Raw genomic sequence first — 20,029 nt, 5'->3', positions numbered from 1 at the left:
AGCAACGATAGACCTAATAATACAAAGATAAGTTTCCCAGGAAGTGGGGCAAGTAAACTTGTCTGTTTTATTCCATTTACACGTTGTAACAATTCTTCTAATGTTATTTCATCAAAACAAGAGAAACTATTTTGGAGGGCAGTATCCGCCGTATATACAGTCGTATCTGTGTTAATAGAACCCAGTTGTAGCTGGGACGCATTGTCTTTAATCTCCTTTCTAATGAGTTAAATTTTCTTATTAAAGAATTTCATAAAGTCATCCGCTGAGTGGGTGGAGCTTCTGGAAGGAGTCCCTTGTTGGGTTAGCGATGCTACCGTACTAAACAAAAATTTAGGATTGTCTTTATTAAGGCGGATGATATTTGAGTAATATTTAGTTTTAGCTAATGTAAGCATGCGTTTATAAGTTATTAAACTATCACTCCATTCTTAATGGTAAACCTCAAGTTTAGTCGCGCGGCATTTGCATTCCAGCTTTCTACGTGATCATTTCTGAGCTCTAGTTTCTTCTGTAAACTATGGGGTACGCCTTTTTGGAGCCTTTTTTAACTTCAGCGGTGCTATACTATCAATGGTTTCGCGCACGGCGTCGTTAAAGTTGTTCGTGAGGTTATCAATTGAGCCCACATAATTTGGGAATGGTGCCATTACCAAGGGCAGTAGGCCAGCAAGAGTCGTCGTTGTGGCAGCATTAATGTTGCGGCTGCTACAGCAGTTATTATTATTATTATTAGCTTGCCGAACATGAGTCTGAACCTCAAATTTTATTAGGTAATGATCGGACATTACTTTAGTATATGGGATTATCATAACTTTGGAAACGGTGATACCCCTGACAAGCACTAGGTCTATCGTATTACCGATGCGATGCGTGGGTTCATTTATTATTTGTGTAAGACCACAGCTATCAATTATAGTCTGGACCGCCACGCACGCTGGGTCCGATGAGGTATTCATATGGATATTAAAGTACCCCATTATAATTATACTATAGGCGTCATTAGATCAACAACAAACTCTGAGAATTCATTGATAAAATCCGAATAGGGCCCTGGGGGGCGGTAGATAACAGCCAGGTATAGAGGCAGCGGTGTGACAGACCTCATAGTAAGCACCTCAAACAATATATATTTATTATTTAGGTTAGGACTAAGGTTAAAGTTTTCGTTGTATATTAGTGCGACCCCACCCCTTTTAAGGGGACGGGCAATATGCGCATTCGTATAGTTAGGAGGAGATGCCTCATTTAGTGCAAAAAAGTCATCTGGTTTAAGCCAGGTTTTGCTGAGACCGATGACATTAAGATTGTTGTCTCTAATGACCTCATTAACTAATAACGTTTTGGGTGACAATTATCTTATGTTTAAAAAGCCCATATTATAGGTGGTGGGCTGTTTTAGGGAGTTTTTGATCAAATTATCCGTAGTAGCAATAATAATAATGTTGCGTTTATTATGCGTAGTGCACTTAAAATAATTACGACCATATCGAGGAATTGATATGTCGGGAATTTTCCGATTGCATCATGATTTACCACCTCAGTAGAACGAATGTCCAATTCTGACACAGTCATAGCAGAAAAAACTTGTTCTAACTTAACTGACTCCTCACCTAGACTAGCAGGCTCGCGTCTTCCATTTAAATCCAGCTTCAGGATGGAAGGAAATGTCTTTTTAAAAATGTTTCCAAGAGTAATATGCACCGCTTAATCAGACAAGCTACAGAGAAATGTGTCACTTCTAGATGTGTTTTACATTACACATTCAGCTGACTTTATACTACTACAACACAGGGCTGGACGATATAGACCAAAACTCATATCCTAAAAGCAGATTTTGACAAAATCACACCCAAATATGCATGTCAAGTTGTGTTATTCAAACAAATACTTAACATGAGTACGTTTCTGGAAGTTTCATGCATAGATAGATAGATAGATGCACAAAAATATTAAAAAGCCTTGAAAATAATAGAAAACTAGTAAAGTAAAATCTTCAATCTTCTTTAAAACAAACCATTTGGTATGCTCAATTCCTCAGCTAATAAGAAAAAAAACCACAATATAAAATAAAGTCCCTGGTTTAAGAGGACATTTAAAGCAGCAACTTGGAAATAATTTACCTTTTGACAAAAATTGTTTTTTTTTAGGTCAACATTTGTAGAAAACCCTTAAAATTTAAGGCCAGGAACACCAAGACACCAACTGCAGGATGCTGTGTGGCAGCTGACAATGCAGCTAAACACCCTTTAATATTGTGTATACATTTCTTGTGGCAGTGCTTTTTGAGCAAAGTAGTTGTGACTGGGAAGCTCATATAACGAGTTAATTACTTCTGGCAGCTTTTTAAATCTTTTTTTTTTTTTTCGGATCGTTTAATCTAGAACATATCTGTTTACACAAAGTTAATATTTTGGCAGCAATAGGGTGAACCCCGCCTTCCGCCCGCATGCAGCTGGGATAGGCTCCAGCCACACCCCGTGACCCGGAGAGGGATAATTTGTGCAAAATAAATGGATGTCTTCTCCATCGAATTTACGTGCATCTTTCTCTCTCGCATTGTTAATTTGATATATTCACGTAAATTGCCACTTGCCACGTTGCTGTCATAAATGCGTGTTGCAGAGGATTAGGGCAAAGATCCTAATGCTGGCAATACTCCTTTTGGAGAGCAAAATCTGAGGGGAAAACGAGATCGGCAAGATGCCAGGAAAGGAAGACAAAATACGTGACTTCCCGGCAAAAATGGAAAGGTTGTCAGGTATGCTTCAAACACTCAACGTACTGGACTTTGTGTCAAGTGAGCGTGATTTATACCCTGCCTCACTCTTTGCGTGGAGGAGTCGGGACAGCACCCTGCGCAGACAGACTTTCGGGTCCACACATCAAGGCTTACATATATTGGTATGGCATAATTGTCCCAAATCATCATTTCTTTTTATTCCTTTCATGAAAATGCATATATACAAGCCACGTAAAGTTGCCACTTTGATTGTTTTTTTGTTTCTTATACATTTCCATGATCAGAAAGGAGCAGATGGAAGAATACTATTCTTATATTTATCTGCCCCCTTTTTAACACAACTTATTTTAGATGACTTTATAACTGTTCCCTCCACCAACACCCGAACACCAACAAACTTTAAAATTTTTGTATAAGCATTTTCACAATGACACGTCCAATCAAAATCCAAAATCAGTTTGATATAATTCCAGTTGTCTCTTTTTATAACTCTTTTTAAATTCAAAGATATTCTTGCAACTTTTTAAGTCTTTGTTTAGAGAATTCCATGCTTTTACACCAGCAATAGACAAGCACATTTGATAAATACAGTATATACTTCTTTTTAAAATAAACCAGTATAATTTGTAATACCGGTAAACTGCCCAGCCTTAATAACACATCTGCGTATCAATATAGTGATATATTACATGTACAATATGTATATTATTATTTTTAAATCGGAGCACATTTACATAGCGAAACATTTTGTTTTAATGGCGAGAGTACTTCATAAGTTGCATGCTTGTGTGTCTGCCGGTCCACAAAATGAAACTAAGTGCATCGGTTTATGTTCTGTTCAAATAAGGTTAAAGACATGGTATAGTGTATACATGCACGTAGTGCTTGGTGAAATGAAGATACATATTGTGGGCACAATAGAAAAATGTCTATCGTGCCATTTCTATTTTTATCGTTTCAAGTGATAGGCTGTATTTTATCCATAGGCCTTGTGCCATCAGATGATTCATAGTGACAACAATGATTGCACACATTCAGTAAGTGTATTTATGTCAAACGGGAGAGAAAACAATATTTTCTTACAAATAAAGGGATGCGTTGACATGTAGGCTCGCATTTGTCTTTTGATTTTGCGACATGATCCCGCATTACGTGCCCTCTTTGTGTCCAGCGTCTCCTGCCGTTGCGGGTTGCCTGGGTTACACACATGAGGCGGAGAAGGAGTTCCAGGACGAACTCCTTCCCAAACGAGGGGGTAGCTCGTCAGTCTGGCTTTATTTTTGTTTCAAAGCGACGGATTCAGAGCAGAAAACGGTCATATGCTAAGTATGCAAGAAAAGTCTTGCGTCACCCGAAGCTAACACAACCAACCTATTCTACCACCTCAGAAAACACCACAAGAAGAAGTACACTGAGACCCAAAAGGCCAGAGTCACACCAATCAATGCTACCAGCACTAAACCCAATCAAAAAAAAATTCAAGACGCTCTGGTACTAAACAAACTCTACGAGAAAACGTCCCGCATTTACCGACAAATAACAGACCCCATTGCACGCCTCACTGTTAAAGGTATGGTCCCGGTACACTTGATAAACCAAAAGTATTTTTTTTTAAATTTCATTCTGATCTACTGTTCCAACTGCACTAAAGGCTAACGTTAATGATTCCAGAGACGTGCACTTTAAGATTTTTTATTGCAATTGTTTACATCTGATACCAAAAGTACTTGTTTATTTTTAGTTATGATTTAGCGTTCTGACTGCACTTCAGAGAAACTCGAATACTTGTAAAACTTAAAAAATGTGTTTTAAAAACTTTAAAAATGTGTTTTGTTGCTATTAGATAGATTAGATTAGATAGTACTTTATTTATTCCGTCAGGAGAGTTCCTTCAGCAAAATTACAATTTTCAGCACAATCCCATTCAAGATCAGACAAACATTACAAGGAGACAGAACAGGATCGCTGACGGGTCTGCCGGCTTCCAGCGCCCCTTACAAAAAAGATGACATACAGGTAAACAAGGGGGGGGGGGAGGAGAAAAAAAAAATAGATTAAAATAAAATAAAAAAAATAAAAAATCGGTCTTAGCCTAGGCCCTGGAGTGGGGGTGCAGACTGAGGCCAAGGGAAAAGAACAACTCATAGCCATAGTACACATTGTTTGCAATACCAAATGTATTAGTTTATTTCACTTGCAAAAGAGGTGAGAAAAAAGATAAGTGGTCATGTATGTTGTTACATTTTTCATAAATCTGAAAGCGTACCATAACTATATCGTGGTATATCATTATCGTGATGTATATTGATCCATATTGTGATATACATTTTTTTTTCATATCGCCCGGCACTACATGTACAAGACATTATCACATGTGATGGACAGTCAGGAAAAACAATTAAAGCAAAAATTTCCTTTTGATCCATTTTACAAATGTTTACATGTAATTTTGACCAAGATTTATTTGTAAAATGGGTTCTCTTGATTGATTACATTTAATGGCGCTGTTTTATTTAGTTTTTTAATATCTGAAGTAGGGACGTTAAAGGTCAACATTCAGGAGTAATCACTCAGAAAAATGGTAACTGTTCTTAATGTTAACTTCAACACTTTATATTACCTTGTGTTTTATTGTAGTAGATAAAACAGACGCTTTAAATCTGTTAAAAACAATAGGCTCCAGCGACCCCAAGAGGGACAAGCTGTAGAAAATGAGGATGGATGATTTTATAAAGCCACTTTTTTTAAAAAAAATACCTATTTTAATTATAATGTAATAAATTCAAATGAAAATATTTCAAGTTGAGGACTTTTCCTAGCATTTTTTATCCCTACATCAATTTTCTACCGCTTGTCCCTTTCGGGGTCTTGGAGGGTGCTGAAGCCTACCTCAGCTATATTCGGGCGGAAGGTGGGGTACACCCTGGACAAGTCGCCAACTCATCGCAGACAACATTCAAACTCAAATTCACACACTGGGGCCATTTTAGTTTTGCCGATCGACCTATCCCCAGGTGCATGTTTTTGGAGGTGGGGGGAAACCAGAGTACCCAGAGGGAACCCTCGTAGTCACGGGGAGTATGTGATAATAAAAAGATTAATTTGATTAATAAATTACAGATCCTTAAGATTTAATGGCTATTTTTTTTGTAATCGCTTGACAGCACCAGAATGTAGCTTTTGTCCCCCAGGACAGACCCTCGTCTATTAGTCCCCTTCCAAACTTCAATCATGAAATTCTGATTCTTGTTTTTTCTTTTTGATGGGTACCTGTGGTGTGTTGTGTGTCCATGTAACACATGAAGACCGCAGCCGGAGTGCGAGCGCACCCATGCTAGGTACAGTATAATCCACGGGTCACTGCAGCAGGGACGGCGGAACAAAACAGCTCTTCCTTCTTCTGCTCATCCTCCGGCTCACATTGTAGCATCTGCATTGTCCCAATGGCAAAACCATTGTAGTTAGTCACATGTCTGTGCAACATACAAGCAGTCTGTTATGTATGTTCATTTTTCTTTGTGTGATGCATGTATATTTTTCTTCTTTCTTCTTTGTTGCAAAACCCCACCCCAGATACAAACATGTATCCAACCGAAATGATACATCATACGTCTTGATCCTTCTACAATGAAACCTTTTTAACTCTTTTTCATTAAGGAAAAAATAAAAATGTTTTTGGCTGCATGCACCAGTCTGCATGCAAAGACCAGCTTTCTAGCCCCATGTCAAACAAGGAGTCATCACATGTCTGTCTGGCTGCTTTCAGGCACTACAAAGGAGCTGTGCTTTTTAATGCTCATCAACCGGTTAACGTTCTGTTTCCATTTGTCTGCACAGCTGAAACTGAGCATCAAGGTACCGACCATCTGGACCTGGCTGGGCTGCCTCAGAGGTCGGCAAACAGCGACAGCACAAACACACTCTCTACCACCCCAGAGGGCAAGAAAAAATCCAAAGGAATTAAGAAACTATTTGGCAAGTAAGTGCAAAATGACATAGCTTTAGGTTTTTGTATCTAATATTCTGACAGACACCATTTAAAATGTTAATTGTATTCTTTGAATTAAGGCTTAGAAGAAGCCAGTCTACTACATTTGACCTCGATGCCAACCTGCCACCTGGAGATTTTAAGAGGGGTGGTGTGCGAGCCACAGCTGGACCCAGACTGGGCTGGTCTCGTGATTTCCAACAAGTCAACAAGTAGGCATTCATTCAGTAATTACACACCCAGTGAGAGCTTCTTGTCTTGAAAAAAAAAAAAAGCTGACTTTTATTTTTTTCTACTTTCTGATTATCCTAGTGACGTGGACGCTCCCTTCGCACGCTGGTCAAAGGATCAAGTGTGCGACTGGTTGCAGGATCAAGGTCTTGGTCTTTATGTGAACATGGCACGCGTGTGGATTTCCTCTGGCCAGACACTGCTTCAGGCTTCCCAACAGGACCTGGAAAGGGTGAGATAAATCAGTATAGCAGCTGCCTTCTAGTAAATAGTAAAGGAAAATAAAGAGTCACAAATGATGTCATTGACTAGTTTGCATAATAGACCATGGACGAATAATAACGGACACAAAATAAGTAAAATGAGAACTTGATATACAGTCATAGCTCATAATAGCTTACTAAATAAACACAGCTGTCATGGTGACTATGATGTTCATCAATAAAATGTCACACGCACTTAGGATACTGCAATGCGTTATACATTAAAAATGTTAGGATACATCAATGTCTATATAGTACTAAACTTTAGGATCTATTAAAGTCTATACAATAATAAATGTTAGGATACATTAAAGTCTTATACGTTAGAAATGTTGGGATACATCAATGTCATATACATAGAACATTTAGGATGCATCAATGTTTTGTTATACATTAAAAATGTTAGGATTCATCAATGTCTTATACAGAAAATAAAATAGGATGCATCAATGTCTTACACATTAAAAGTGTTAGGATACATCAATGTCTATACAATAAGAAATGTTTGAATACATTAAAGTTTTGTATAATAAAAATGTTAGGATGCATCAATGTCTTATAACTTAAATATTGGTAAGATGCATCAATAAAATCGCACACATTTTGGGAAAGCTGTTAATGCTTTAAATGCATCTTTCAAAATGTTAAGACAATGGGTACAGACAACCCCAATGCAATGACTTGTACACCAATAGAAAGTGGTGATCGTAACAAGCAGAAGCAAAAGTACACTTGCAAAGTAAAAGTGAAGTATGGTTATGCAGCGCTTTTTCTCTAGTAACTTAAAGGGCTTAACATAGTGAAACCCAATATGTACATCTTTAAGCTACATTTAAACCAGTGTGAGTGGCACTGGGACCAGGTGGGTAAAGTGTCATGCCCATGGACACAACAGCTGCGACAAGGATGGAGGAAGTGGGAATCGAACCTGGAAACATTAAGTTTCTGGCACGGCCGCTCTACCAACCGAGTTCTGAATGCGTAGCAGCAAATCTTTTCGTAGCGGTCCAAATTTATCTGTGGCTGGCAACCACAAAATAAGTAAATGTTTTGGAAACAATGCCTTTTGCTCCAAAATGTTGAACATTGCCTTAAAGGCCTACTGAAATTAGATTTTCTTATTCAAACGGGGATAGCAGGTCCATTCTATGTGTCATACTTGATCATTTCGCAATATTGCCATATTTTTGCTGAAAGGATTTAGTAGAGAACATCCACGATAAAGTTTGCAACTTTCGGTGCTAAGAGAAAAGCCCTGCCTCTACCGGAAGTCGCAGACGATGACGTCACATGTTGATGGCTCCTCACATATTCATATTGATTTTAATGGGAGCCTCCAACAAAAAGAGCTATTTGGACCGAGAAAACGGCAATTTCCCCTTTAATTTGAGCGAGGTTGAAAGATTTGTGTTTGAGGATATTGATAGCGAATGACTAGAAAAAAAAAAAAAAACGCGATTACATTGGGATGGATTCTGATGTTTTTAGACACATTTACTAGGTTAATTCTGGGAAATCCCTTATCTTTCTATTGTGTTGCTAGTGTTTTAGTGAGTTTAACAGTACCTGATAGTCGGAGGTGTGTGTCCACGAGTGTGTTGACCCCTTGTGTCTCAGGGAAGTCGATGGCAGCTTTATGGGCGGCACAAGCTCAGCTGATATCCGGTAAGAAGCAACCTTTTACCACAATTGTTTCACTGAAACCTGGTGGTTGACATTCGGTTGGGATCCATGTTTGCTCTGATCCATAGTAAAGTTTCACCTCTGTGAATTTTAATCAAGGAATCACCGTGTGTTTGTGTGGCTAAAGGCTAAAGCTTCCCAACTCCATCTTTCTACTTGGACTTCTCCAATATTAATTGAACAAATTGCAAAGGATTCAGCAACACAGATCTCCAAAATACTGTGAAATTATGCCGTTAAAGCAGACGACTTTTAGCTGTGTGTGTGCGCAGCACTCATAATTCCTAACAGCCCGTGACGTCCAGCGTACACGTCATCATTATACAACGTTTTCAAGAAAAAACTCCCGGGAAATTTAAAATTGCAATTTAGTAAACTTAAAAGGCCGTATTGGCATGTGTTGCAATGTTAACATTTCATCATTGATATATAAACTATCAGACTGCATGGTGGGTAGTAGTGGGTTTCAGTCGGCCTTTAAGCACACTTTGAGGTTTGGATTTAGGTGTGTGCTGAGTCACTCCAAAATGTCAATCTTCTTCTTATAAAGCCATTATTTTGTTATTTTTGTTACATCATGGTGTGGCGTTGTTGACCCCAAATTGTCAGGTGATGCAATGTTCCAGTCCAGAGGATAGGGCTGGTATATTAAGTATCCTAATTGGCAATCAGGGATAGGTGAGCAAGTCAGCGCCCAGACTGGAGATTAGTGGAATAAAGCAAATACATCCTGCTGCGGCCACTTTAAGTTGAAATTGCGTCCGCTCTAAGTCACGTCCATTGTAAGCCGTGCCCCCTTAAAGATGACCAAAAAGATGACGACGATGGAAGTGAAGCTTGAGAGACAAAACGTAACACAGAAATCAGAAATAAATAAATAAAAAATACAATATTGCTGAAAATAAGTTAGGGTTAGGGTTGCATATAATCAGCCGAAAAAGCAATACATTCAACAACTGAAGTATTGTAATGGTGCATTCATAAAGCGATATGGGTGTGTTTCAGTATCCACCTTAGATCACGTTACAAATCAAGTGTCTACTCTCGCGTTGTCAGCGCCAATAATGTTCACTTCTGTTGTCGTCACAACTGTGGGTGCCACATAAAATGTCTGCAGCAAGACCCTTCTCGAAAAGAGTTAAACTGGAAATGGAAACCAAAATAAGAGTGCTTGACAGGAAAATAAAAAAAATACAGGAACATAATAAGAAAACAAAGTCCCAACCTGTCATGACATGTAGTTATTAGTTATACATTTCTAGACGTATTGTTGGGGAATTTGTTGTGTTAAGTGCGTTCTTGCGATACTGTTTTGTGTCAAAAATTAAGGAAGTTAGACTAAAGCCCAGTTTTCAGTTGCAAAACAACACTTTTTAGTAAATGTAAAAAAAAAAAAAAATACCTTAATTACCTTACATCACCTTTTTGTAGCTGATAATTTTTTTCATTCTATTTTTTGTCATGAAAAAGGGAGTTTTTTTGGGTTGGTGCACTAATTGTAAGTGTATATTCTGTTCTTTATGTTGATTTAATAAAAATTGATAAATTCTTCTGCGGCCCGGCGGTTGGGGACCACTGCCTTACATGACAAAATGTGTTTTGTCAACTCTTTCTCTCCATCCAAGCCATGGACTATTGACACGTGTTTTTGATTGAAACTTTTATTAGTAGATTGCACAGTTCAGTACATATTCCGTACAATCGACCACTAAATGGTAACACCCGAATAAGTTTTTCAACTTGTTTAAGTCGGGGTCCACGTTAATCAATTCATGTCCTTTATGATTTTCAGGAGCTGGGCATCAAACACCCGCTGCATCGAAAGAAGCTGCAGCTGGCTCTGCAGGCTCTCGGCTCAGAAGAAGAGGACAGCAAGGGAAAGCTGGACTACAACTGGGTGACGAGTAAGTATCAGCTGTTCATTCCACTCTCCTCAGAAAATCTCTTTTGCATTGACAATTTGCGGCAGTGTTTTCATTGTTGTTTATGCTCGTCCATTAGGGTGGCTGGATGACATTGGACTGCCACAGTATAAGACTCAGTTTGATGAGGGACGGGTGGATGGTCGCATGTTGCACTACATGACTGTGGTGAGTGGTTTTGGCGGGTGACATAACAGCATTTTGCTCTGCTGACAGTACCAGAAGCTTAAAATTATTGAATTTCGAGGGAAATTATCTTTCATACCGGATTTGACGTTTCTCTAAGCCACCTGCTACAGTAAAACGTTATTGCAGATTTTCTTTCAACCCTCAATGGACAAAGGCTGACTTTTTTGTCTTTTTGGTACATTTTTGCTGTATTTTGGCAATTGGTTATTCCATTATGATTTATTTTGAAAGTTTTTTTCTCCACATAACATTTTTTTATTTCAATGTTCAATTGTTTCACAGATGTACAAAACACAGGCAGTTTTTTCACAATACCCCAAAGCCAAAAGGGACATTTAAGTCCTTCATTTTTCAAAGGGCAGAAAAATATTTGATTCTTTTTTTTGTACTTTTTTTGTACAAATCTCTCGTGGCGCAGTGGCAGAGTGGCCGTGCGCAACCCGAGGGTCCCTGGTTCAAATCCCACCTAGAACCAACCTCGTCACGTCCGTTGTGTCCTGAGCAAGACACTTCACCCTTGCTCCTGATGGGTGCTGGTTGGCGCCTTGCATGGCAGCTCCCTCCATCAGTGTGTGAATGTGTGTGTGAATGGGTGAATGTGGAAGTAGTGTCAAAGCGCTTTGAGAACCTTGAAGGTAGAAAAGCGCTATACAAGTACAACCCATTTATCATTTAATTGACTTCAGCCCCAAATACAAATACCAGACATGTTATGTTGTTTTAACCCTTTGAATGCCTTTTGACCGAATGATGTCATTGTTTTCAACTGCAAAACAAGTAAAAAAAATACATCCAAAATGTTTTACATCCATCCATCAATTTTGCACTGCTTGTCCCTCTCTGGGTCACAGGGGTGGTTGGAGCCTATTCCAGCTGCATTTTATACCTTTTTATAAATGTAAGATCGTATTTGTCCTGTTTGGTTTTCAAAATAATTAAATCAAATGTATGCAGTGTTAAATAAACATAGAGCACTGTTTGGAAAAAGACTCCCACTGGTAGAACAGCGCACCTAACAGGCTGTAATAAGACAATGCAGGATGCATCTTGTTATTGTTTTGAAATTTAATGTAAGGGTCAAATTATCATATTTTTTTTAGTTTATCTATTGTAATACAATAAACATCATACATGTGTCCATGCTGTTCCTTACTGTTGACACCTCACTAACAGTAGTATGGGATAAACTCATTGCCTCACAATTTGCTTCTTTGTTATTCAACATTTTCTTAGTGAAATAATGAATGCTTGAGACTCTTGGCCTGCCTTGTATTGAATATACTTTATTAAGAATGAAATTGTAAGTCATTTTAAGCAATTTCTGTTGTAATACATTTTTGACCGCATTTAACTGAGGTCTGAGGCCAAGCTGTGAAATCACATGCCAGGACTCATTAGTTATAGATCAAATATTTTCTAAGATAGAACATAAAAAACTGTTTACTATATTCTAAATACCTTTGTGAATATTATGAGAGGCATTTGACATGAAATAACACCTTTTAGCCAACTTACACTGTTCCAGTATGTAAGCCTGATGCTGAGCCAATCAGTGGCCACGATACTAAACAGACCGCTCTGATTGGTTTGGTCTCCTCTTTTTATTGGCCAATGCTACTGTGGCATTGATATTTTTATTTCATTTAGCAATTTCCAATCTTTGAAAATGCTGAATTTTGGAAGCAAAAAATGTTTAAAGTAAAAAAATCAAACTAAAATCTTCCACGTGATGAAGCCGCAATATTTGAAGCGAGGTGTGGCAAGGAACGTCGATATGAAATGTTAATGCCAATCTTGCTCGTGCTTTTCTATTTATTATTCTCCACTGTTGGTACTTGATGTGTCATCGTTCCTTCAGGATGACTTGCTCTCCTTGAAAGTGGGCAGCGTCCTACACCACCTCAGTATCAAGAGAGCCATCCAAGTGCTTCGACTCAACAACTACCAGCCAAACTGCTTACGCCGCAGACCATCTGATGAGGTGCGCACCCTCATTTCTCTGCTCTTTTGAACACTCCTTTTACAAATTATTCTCCCTCTTGTTCGTGTCCACAGAACAATATTTCCCCTGCAGAGATTTCCCAGTGGACCAACCACAGGGTCATGGAGTGGCTGCGCTCGGCGGATCTGGCAGAATACGCTCCCAACCTGAGAGGCAGCGGCGTGCATGGAGGCCTGATGGTGACATATTCTGATTTCCATCCTTACTTTGATTTGTAAGAAACAGATAAAAGACAGTTTATCTAACCTCAGGTGCTGGAGCCCCGCTTTAATGTAGAGACTATGGCGCTGCTGTTGAACATCCCCCCCAACAAGACTCTTCTGCGTCGCCACCTCGCCACACATTTCAACCTGCTTGTTGGTTCAGAAGCCCAGCAGCTCAAACAGGAGTGTCTGGAAAACCCTGACTATATGTTGCTGACTGCTACCATCAAGGTTAAGGTAGGTTTACTGCACTGCTTCCTCGTTTACTTCATAAACAGCATCAGGTGTTATTTTCTTCACTAATTGGCAAAAGTTGAATTGTTGCAACCAGACTACTTCATATAAGGATGTACTCACACTAGGCACCCCACAGCTTAATTTTTATTGGACCCCAGGGAATATTCCAGGGTTTCCCCTAAAACTGAGGTTTTTTAAAATGATATATTATATAAAGGGATTTCCTGATTCATGGTCTATTAGTGTTTTTCAACCACTGTGTGCCGTGAGATACGATCTGGTGTGCCGTGGGAGATGATCTAATTTCACCTATTTGGGGTAAAAAATGTTTTTTTGCAAACCAGTAATTGTAGTCTGCAAATGATGTGTTGTTGAGTGTCGGTGCAGTCTAGAATAACCGTGTAATAATCTCCCATATCAGTAGGTGGCAGCCGGTAGGTAATTGCTTTGTAGATGTCGGAAACAGCAGGAGGCAGTGTGAGGGTAAAAAAGGTATTTAATGCTTAAACAAAAAAATAAACAAAAGGTGAGTACCCCTAAGAAAAGGCATTGAAGTTTAGGGAAGGCTAAAACTGAACTACAAAGTAAACCAAAACGGAATGCTGGACGACAGCAAAGATTTACTGCGGAGGAAAGACTGCGTCCACAATGTACATCCGTACATGACAATCAACAATGTCCCTACAAAGGATGATAATCCATCCATTTTTCTACCAGTTATTCCCTTCGGGGGTCACTGGATATCTCAGCTACAATCGGGCGGAAGGCGGTGTACACCCTGGACAAATCGCCACCTCATCACAGGGTAAAAACAACAGAAATATTTTTGATTGCTAAAACAAAAGTAGATGCGGGAAATATCGATCAAAGGAAGACATGAAACTGCTGCAAGAAAAGGCCCAAAAAATAGGAGCGCAAGACAAGTAAAACACTACACACAGGAAAACCGCAAAAAATACAAAATAAGTCAAAGGGTAATATGACAGGTGGTGACAATACACCTACTTTGAGACAAGAGCTATAGTGATACATGCTTGCTCATGCTTTCAAGTCATATCCAACAATTGCGACGACGACTTTTTACTGTCAACTGAGTTTCATTTTTTAGTGATTTCTGTTAGTGGCGTGCCTCTGCATTTTTCCAAGGCAAAAAATGTGCCTTGGCTCAAAAAAGGTTGAAAAACACTGGTCTATTATTTACACACTATTGGCTATAGATAGTTTGAAAAACATCTCAAATATCATAAAAATATTCCTCTATGATTTTTTTTTTTAAGTGCCTCTGAATTGCCTGTCAGCATAAGCGCTACAGCTAGTCACGCACCTGATCAACCCTGGACTATAATTGGCACTCCACAAAAGGAAGAAGAGAAAAAAAATTGGCCTCTCGTGTCATCTGATTTGGCCCACTAAAGGGTGGTTTCCAGATGTAATACATATTCCTATGGACCTTTTAAGCTCACTAGGGGTGCCCCGATCTTATATTGATATCACATATCAATCCAATATCAGCATAAAAAAGGTATTGAGTTATATTGGCTTGCATCTAAACTACAAGCAGTCCTGCGGCATGTTTACTGGACAGCCAGTTAACATCTAAATATCCTCCAACTAGCACACAATGTTGATGTTATTTTCCATTTTAGTCAAGTCAATTACAAAAGGGCACCATGGTAGGTTATAGGCTACTAGAAGCTGGCTACACAACAGCTAAGCACACAATAGCACACAAGCTAGATAAGTAATAAGTGTCCTTACTTGAACAATATTGCAGTCTAAAGCAGCACATTTATTTATAGTTGTATATGACTTACACATACAAAGTCTACAAGGCAGAAGTGTATTATAAAGTATCCAGTATCAAACGTGTCCACATCATTCAACTTACTGTGCCATGAGCTCAGCCTAATTAATTGTTGTGACCATTTGGTGTCGCCAAAAACTATTACCACTCCACTTTAATTAAAAGACATCCATCCATCCATCCATCCATCCATCCATCTTCCGCTTATCCGAGGTCGGGTCGCGGGGGCAACAGCCTAAGCAGGGAAACCCAGACTTCCCTCTCCCCAGCCACTTCGTCTAGCTCTTCCCGGGGGATCCCGAGGCGTTCCCAGGCCAGCCGGGAGACATAGTCTTCCCAACGTGTCCTGGGTCTTCCCCGTGGCCTCCTACCGGTTGGACGTGCCCTAAACACCTCCCTAGGGAGGCGTTCGGGTGGCATCCTGACCAGATGCCCGAACCACCTCATCTGGCTCCTCTCGATGTGAAGGAGCAGCGGCTTTACTTTGAGTTCTTCCCGGATGGCAGAGCTTCTCACCCTATCTCTAAGGGAGAGCCCCGCCACACGGCGGAGGAAACTCATTTCGGCCGCTTGTACCCGTGATCTTATCCTTTCGGTCATGACCCAAAGCTCATGACCATAGGTGAGGATGGGAACGTAGATCGACCGGTAAATTGAGAGCTTTGCCTTCCGGCTCAGCTCCTTCTTCACCACAACGGATCGGTACAACGTCCGCATTACTGAAGACGCCGCACCGATCCGCCTGTCGATCTCTAATTAAAATACAAATTAAGTTAATTCTAGACGGTCAATAATAAATAGGTTAGTGTATTTCATACCTACCATTGATTTATGTTTGACTAATGTCACTTCAAACTATTTCTAACATTCCACACTACAAAATAAAAGTATGTGTAATTCCTGCTGTTATCGGATCAGATCAGTATCGACATCGTATCGGAAGGGAAAAAGTTTGTGACCCTCTTAACGTTCACACAGTCATTAATGAAATGTTCGCAAGCCTCACTTATTTGCTAACCATTTGTCGTCTATCATTGTTATTGGCACTAAATATAGAAACTTTTTGGGTATTTGTGTTTCGTGCTAAAAATTGCAGTGTTTGGCCCGCGACACATTGGCACATTTTAACTTTGCTGTGGGGGTTGTGCGGTCATGACTGTGACATGCTGTAAAGGACTGTCTTACGTATATGTTTGATCGTATCAATTGATCTTGGCTATATAACATGACAAGTCAGCACTATTGAAACATATAATAGGAATTAAAGAACTCTGACCAAAGTACGACAGTGGTTTTAGTATTTGTTGTGCACTGGTCACAATGTTGTTTGGATGTTTTTGTATGTCAATTTAAAAATATATGCATTTTAGTTTAATTTAAACAGCTGGTGGACATTCGAGGTGGGGTTTGTAGTTGCAGGTACCAACATTTTCTGAACAGAAACACAATAATAGACAAATCAAGAATCAATCAATCGAGACGTTATGTTGCATGGCCTTCTGCTCTGTGACACAGATGACAAAATTACCAACTTATGACTCATATAGTCGTTTGAAGTGTTATACAACTCTACCGACAGATGTTTGTGATGGTTTCCTGCTGGCTCCACTGTGAACAGGACTCTCGCTGCTGTGTTGGATCCGCTTTGGACTGGACTCTCGCGACTGTGTTGGATCCATTGTGGATTGAACTCTCACAGTATCATGTTAGACCCGCTCGACATCCATTGCTTTCCTCCTCTCTAAGGTTCTCATAGTCATCATTGTCACCGACGTCCCACTGGGTCATTATTGTCACCGACGTCCCACTGGGTGTGAGTTTTCCTTGCCCTTATGTGGGCCTACCGAGGATGTCGTGGTGGTTTGTGCAGCCCTTTGAGACACTAGTGATTTAGGGCTATATAAGTAAACATTGATTGATTGATTGATGTTTGCCTCATGAGCTACTTTAGGGACAGAATTATAATATAAATCAAACACAATTGCTATATTTTAATTATTTATCATAGATTTAAAGGGGAACTGGACTTTTTTTTTCGGAGGTTTGCCTTTGGTTTGCAATCTTTATGAAAGACAAGACGATGGATGTTTTTTTTTTATGCATTCTAACTTGTAAATAAAAGTCCCCTTACAATGCAGCCAATAAGAGTTCCTCTATTCTGCCCATAAAGACCCAATAAAAAAAAACATACAAAAAGCGAAAACAATGCTTTAGTTACATTTCGTGACTTGAATATTGACCAAGTATAAGTGATGTGGTTACTGTAAGTGCTAATGCAGATTATTTATAGCAGCGTAATCACTACCTTGCGGGCTATGTCTACATCATCGGCTGGTGAGCTACTTTCTTGCCTTTGAGCTCATTAAACCTTATTCTAGATCACAAATAATGCCTCTCACCTTGATAGTAATAGGATAAGGACGTAATCTGACAAGTTGGTGAACTTTGACAGCAAATTTTAGACCGGGGAATATAGAGAACGACACGGAAAGAAGCTCAGTTCCACCCTACTTTTTACTTTGTGAGGATTATGAGTCATTCTTCATCTAAATGGCATCATACAAGATTTTATCAGTGGGCATCCTAATGACAGCAGACATTGTACAGTAAGTGATGTTTTATGTTTGTTGGGTCATGAAGTCTGCAGTGAGTAATCAGTGGTTATGTTGAAAAAAACTAAATGAACTGGTTGTTTATGTTTAAAATTACAAAAGAAAGTAAATATTACATGCTATTATAAATGTGCCTCCTACTACATTACATGTATACTTAGTGTGTAATTAAAACTTAAATGGAGAGGTTCGGATGTTTTTTAAGGCCTATATTGGCAGAATAAAGCGATTCCCATTGGCTCCATTGTAAGCAGATTTCTGATCGCATCGAATTAATATATAGATTGCATAAAAAAAAGAAGAACCTTTGTTCTTCTCTTACATGAAGATTGTGAACGATAGCCAACATTCCAAAAAAGTACATTTCCCCTTCAAAATAATAAATTGGAATAATACTGTAATAAAATGCATAGCTTTTAGTTTTGGGGAGGTCATGTTCTGCAACCCTCCTTAGATGTGTGACTAACAACATTTGACCTGTTATTTGTCAACGTAAATACAAGCAAAAAATATATATCTGCTATTGTAGAATATGTCGAGCAGGTCTGTGAAAGCACACTCAATGCCCTGTTTTTTTACTCTCCTCAGCCCAGGAAACTTTCGTTTGGTAACTTTGGGAGTCTACGCAAGAAAAGGCAGGAGGAGAGCGAGGAGTACGTGTGTCCCATGGACGTGGAGATGCCAAAAGGAAGAAGTTTTCAAAAAGGCTTTGAGCTCCAAATCTACGAGGACGACCTGGATCGGCTAGATCAGGTGACCTTTGACAGCACTTCTATATATCAGTACTAATATCAGGTACATCTTGCAGTTTTAGTCAAATTGATGTTTAGTTTGACTGTGCTTTTTTTTTTGTCAAAACAAGATGGACGACTCTGAGGGAACCGTCAGACAGATCGGCGCCTTTTCTGAGGGAATCCAGAACTTGACGGTAAAATAGTCAAATTTTTAACTATATTGGTATTTTGAACTAACAAGTATTTTTCTCTGTTTGACCAGAGTATGTTGAAAGAAGATGAATTTTTCAAGGAGATGTCCCACTCACCGAACCCGAGTGTAACAGACGATGACTCCACCGCATGAGACTGACGGCTCCGTGTGACCTGGTCCTGCTGTGAAAACCCTAAATTAAAACGTCTCCACTTGCTCAACACGCTCCCTTCAAAAGATGAGCCATAGCTATTCACATCCCCTTTCGCCGTTTATCGCTTATTTTTGTCTCCATTGCCACCGGAACGCCAAAGGGAACATTTGTAGGACGATGCCACTGCCTGCCAGCTGGTTTCTGGAAATATTTTGTACTAAGTTATGTGCTGGCATTGCTTTTGTTTATTGTCAAACTAATGCCAATATAGATTTAATATACCTTTCCCTTTGCCTCGTCATTGGAAATACTTCATTGGATATTATTTTTCAACGACAGCTGCTATATTTTCTACAGAAAAATAACCTTTCAAATTCAGAGTAAGTTGTCTTATATTTTCTATTACACAATAATATTCTGCACGAAATTTGCACCAATACCTATACAGTACACACCTCATACATACCAAACTGACACGATGCCATGTTTTGTTTTTTGTGGTTTTGTTCGCAATGGATTTTGAAATACAATTCCTTAAAGCATTTCCACTGATAACAGAGCTCTTTTGCTTAATGGTAATCATACCATGCAGAAATGGATTGTGTTGTACTGCAAATATGTCAAATCCTAAGAGCAATAAAGTAATTTAAACTAGTGTGTTTGTTTCAAATGTGCAGGATTTGTACAAAGGTGCTTGTAATGTTACACCACAATTTGTATTATAATAGTAGGAAATCTAAACCTGCTGCTCATATTGGCCCCAACTATGCACTGTTTTATTGAGCACAGCGACACTTAGCGGTGTTTTTTGTGCGTGCGCAGTCCTGTCACTTGACCAGAGGACAGTGTAGAGTAGGAGTGGGTGATACAGCACATTGTGGTATCGATTCCACATGAGATAATTATAGGGACAATAGTTCTGATACCGACGCTCTAATGCCTAATAAGATCGTTGAATGATTTTAAGATGCTGCATTTGAATTGCTGTTGATTAAAATCTGATATTTATTTTCAGCTTTTTGCTTGTTTTCTTGAAACATTTCTTTATAAAGTATTTTGCAGAAGATTATT

At 39.1% G+C, this 20,029-nt stretch overlaps 1 protein-coding gene across 7 annotated transcripts in view; it reads left to right on the top strand.

Annotated features, from left to right (window-relative positions):
- ppfibp1b (PPFIA binding protein 1b) overlaps positions 1-19,613 on the top strand; it is a 58,403-nt gene extending 38,790 nt beyond the window's left edge. For 5 of the 7 annotated variants that reach the window (XM_061917490.1, XM_061917488.1, XM_061917487.1 and 2 more), the window contains 12 exons: positions 6,049-6,081; positions 6,581-6,722; positions 6,812-6,943; positions 7,044-7,194; positions 10,701-10,812; positions 10,910-10,998; positions 12,878-13,000; positions 13,075-13,200; positions 13,273-13,461; positions 18,466-18,630; positions 18,740-18,805; positions 18,874-19,613. In XM_061917490.1, coding sequence (XP_061773474.1) covers positions 6,049-6,081; positions 6,581-6,722; positions 6,812-6,943; positions 7,044-7,194; positions 10,701-10,812; positions 10,910-10,998; positions 12,878-13,000; positions 13,075-13,200; positions 13,273-13,461; positions 18,466-18,630; positions 18,740-18,805; positions 18,874-18,957 — 1,412 coding nt within the window. In that variant the 3' untranslated portion in view covers positions 18,958-19,613. The remainder of the gene's footprint in view (positions 1-6,048; positions 6,082-6,580; positions 6,723-6,811; positions 6,944-7,043; positions 7,195-10,700; positions 10,813-10,909; positions 10,999-12,877; positions 13,001-13,074; positions 13,201-13,272; positions 13,462-18,465; positions 18,631-18,739; positions 18,806-18,873) is intronic. The other 2 variants (XM_061917489.1, XM_061917493.1) reach the window with 1 other exon arrangement.
- The last annotated feature ends 416 nt before the right edge of the window (positions 19,614-20,029 follow it).

Source organism: Nerophis ophidion, linkage group LG12, assembly GCF_033978795.1.
Source record: "Nerophis ophidion isolate RoL-2023_Sa linkage group LG12, RoL_Noph_v1.0, whole genome shotgun sequence".
Lineage (NCBI taxonomy): Eukaryota > Metazoa > Chordata > Actinopteri > Syngnathiformes > Syngnathidae > Nerophis > Nerophis ophidion.
The sequence above is the reverse complement of the archived record's forward strand: the minus strand, read 5'-3'. Positions and strand labels throughout refer to the sequence as shown.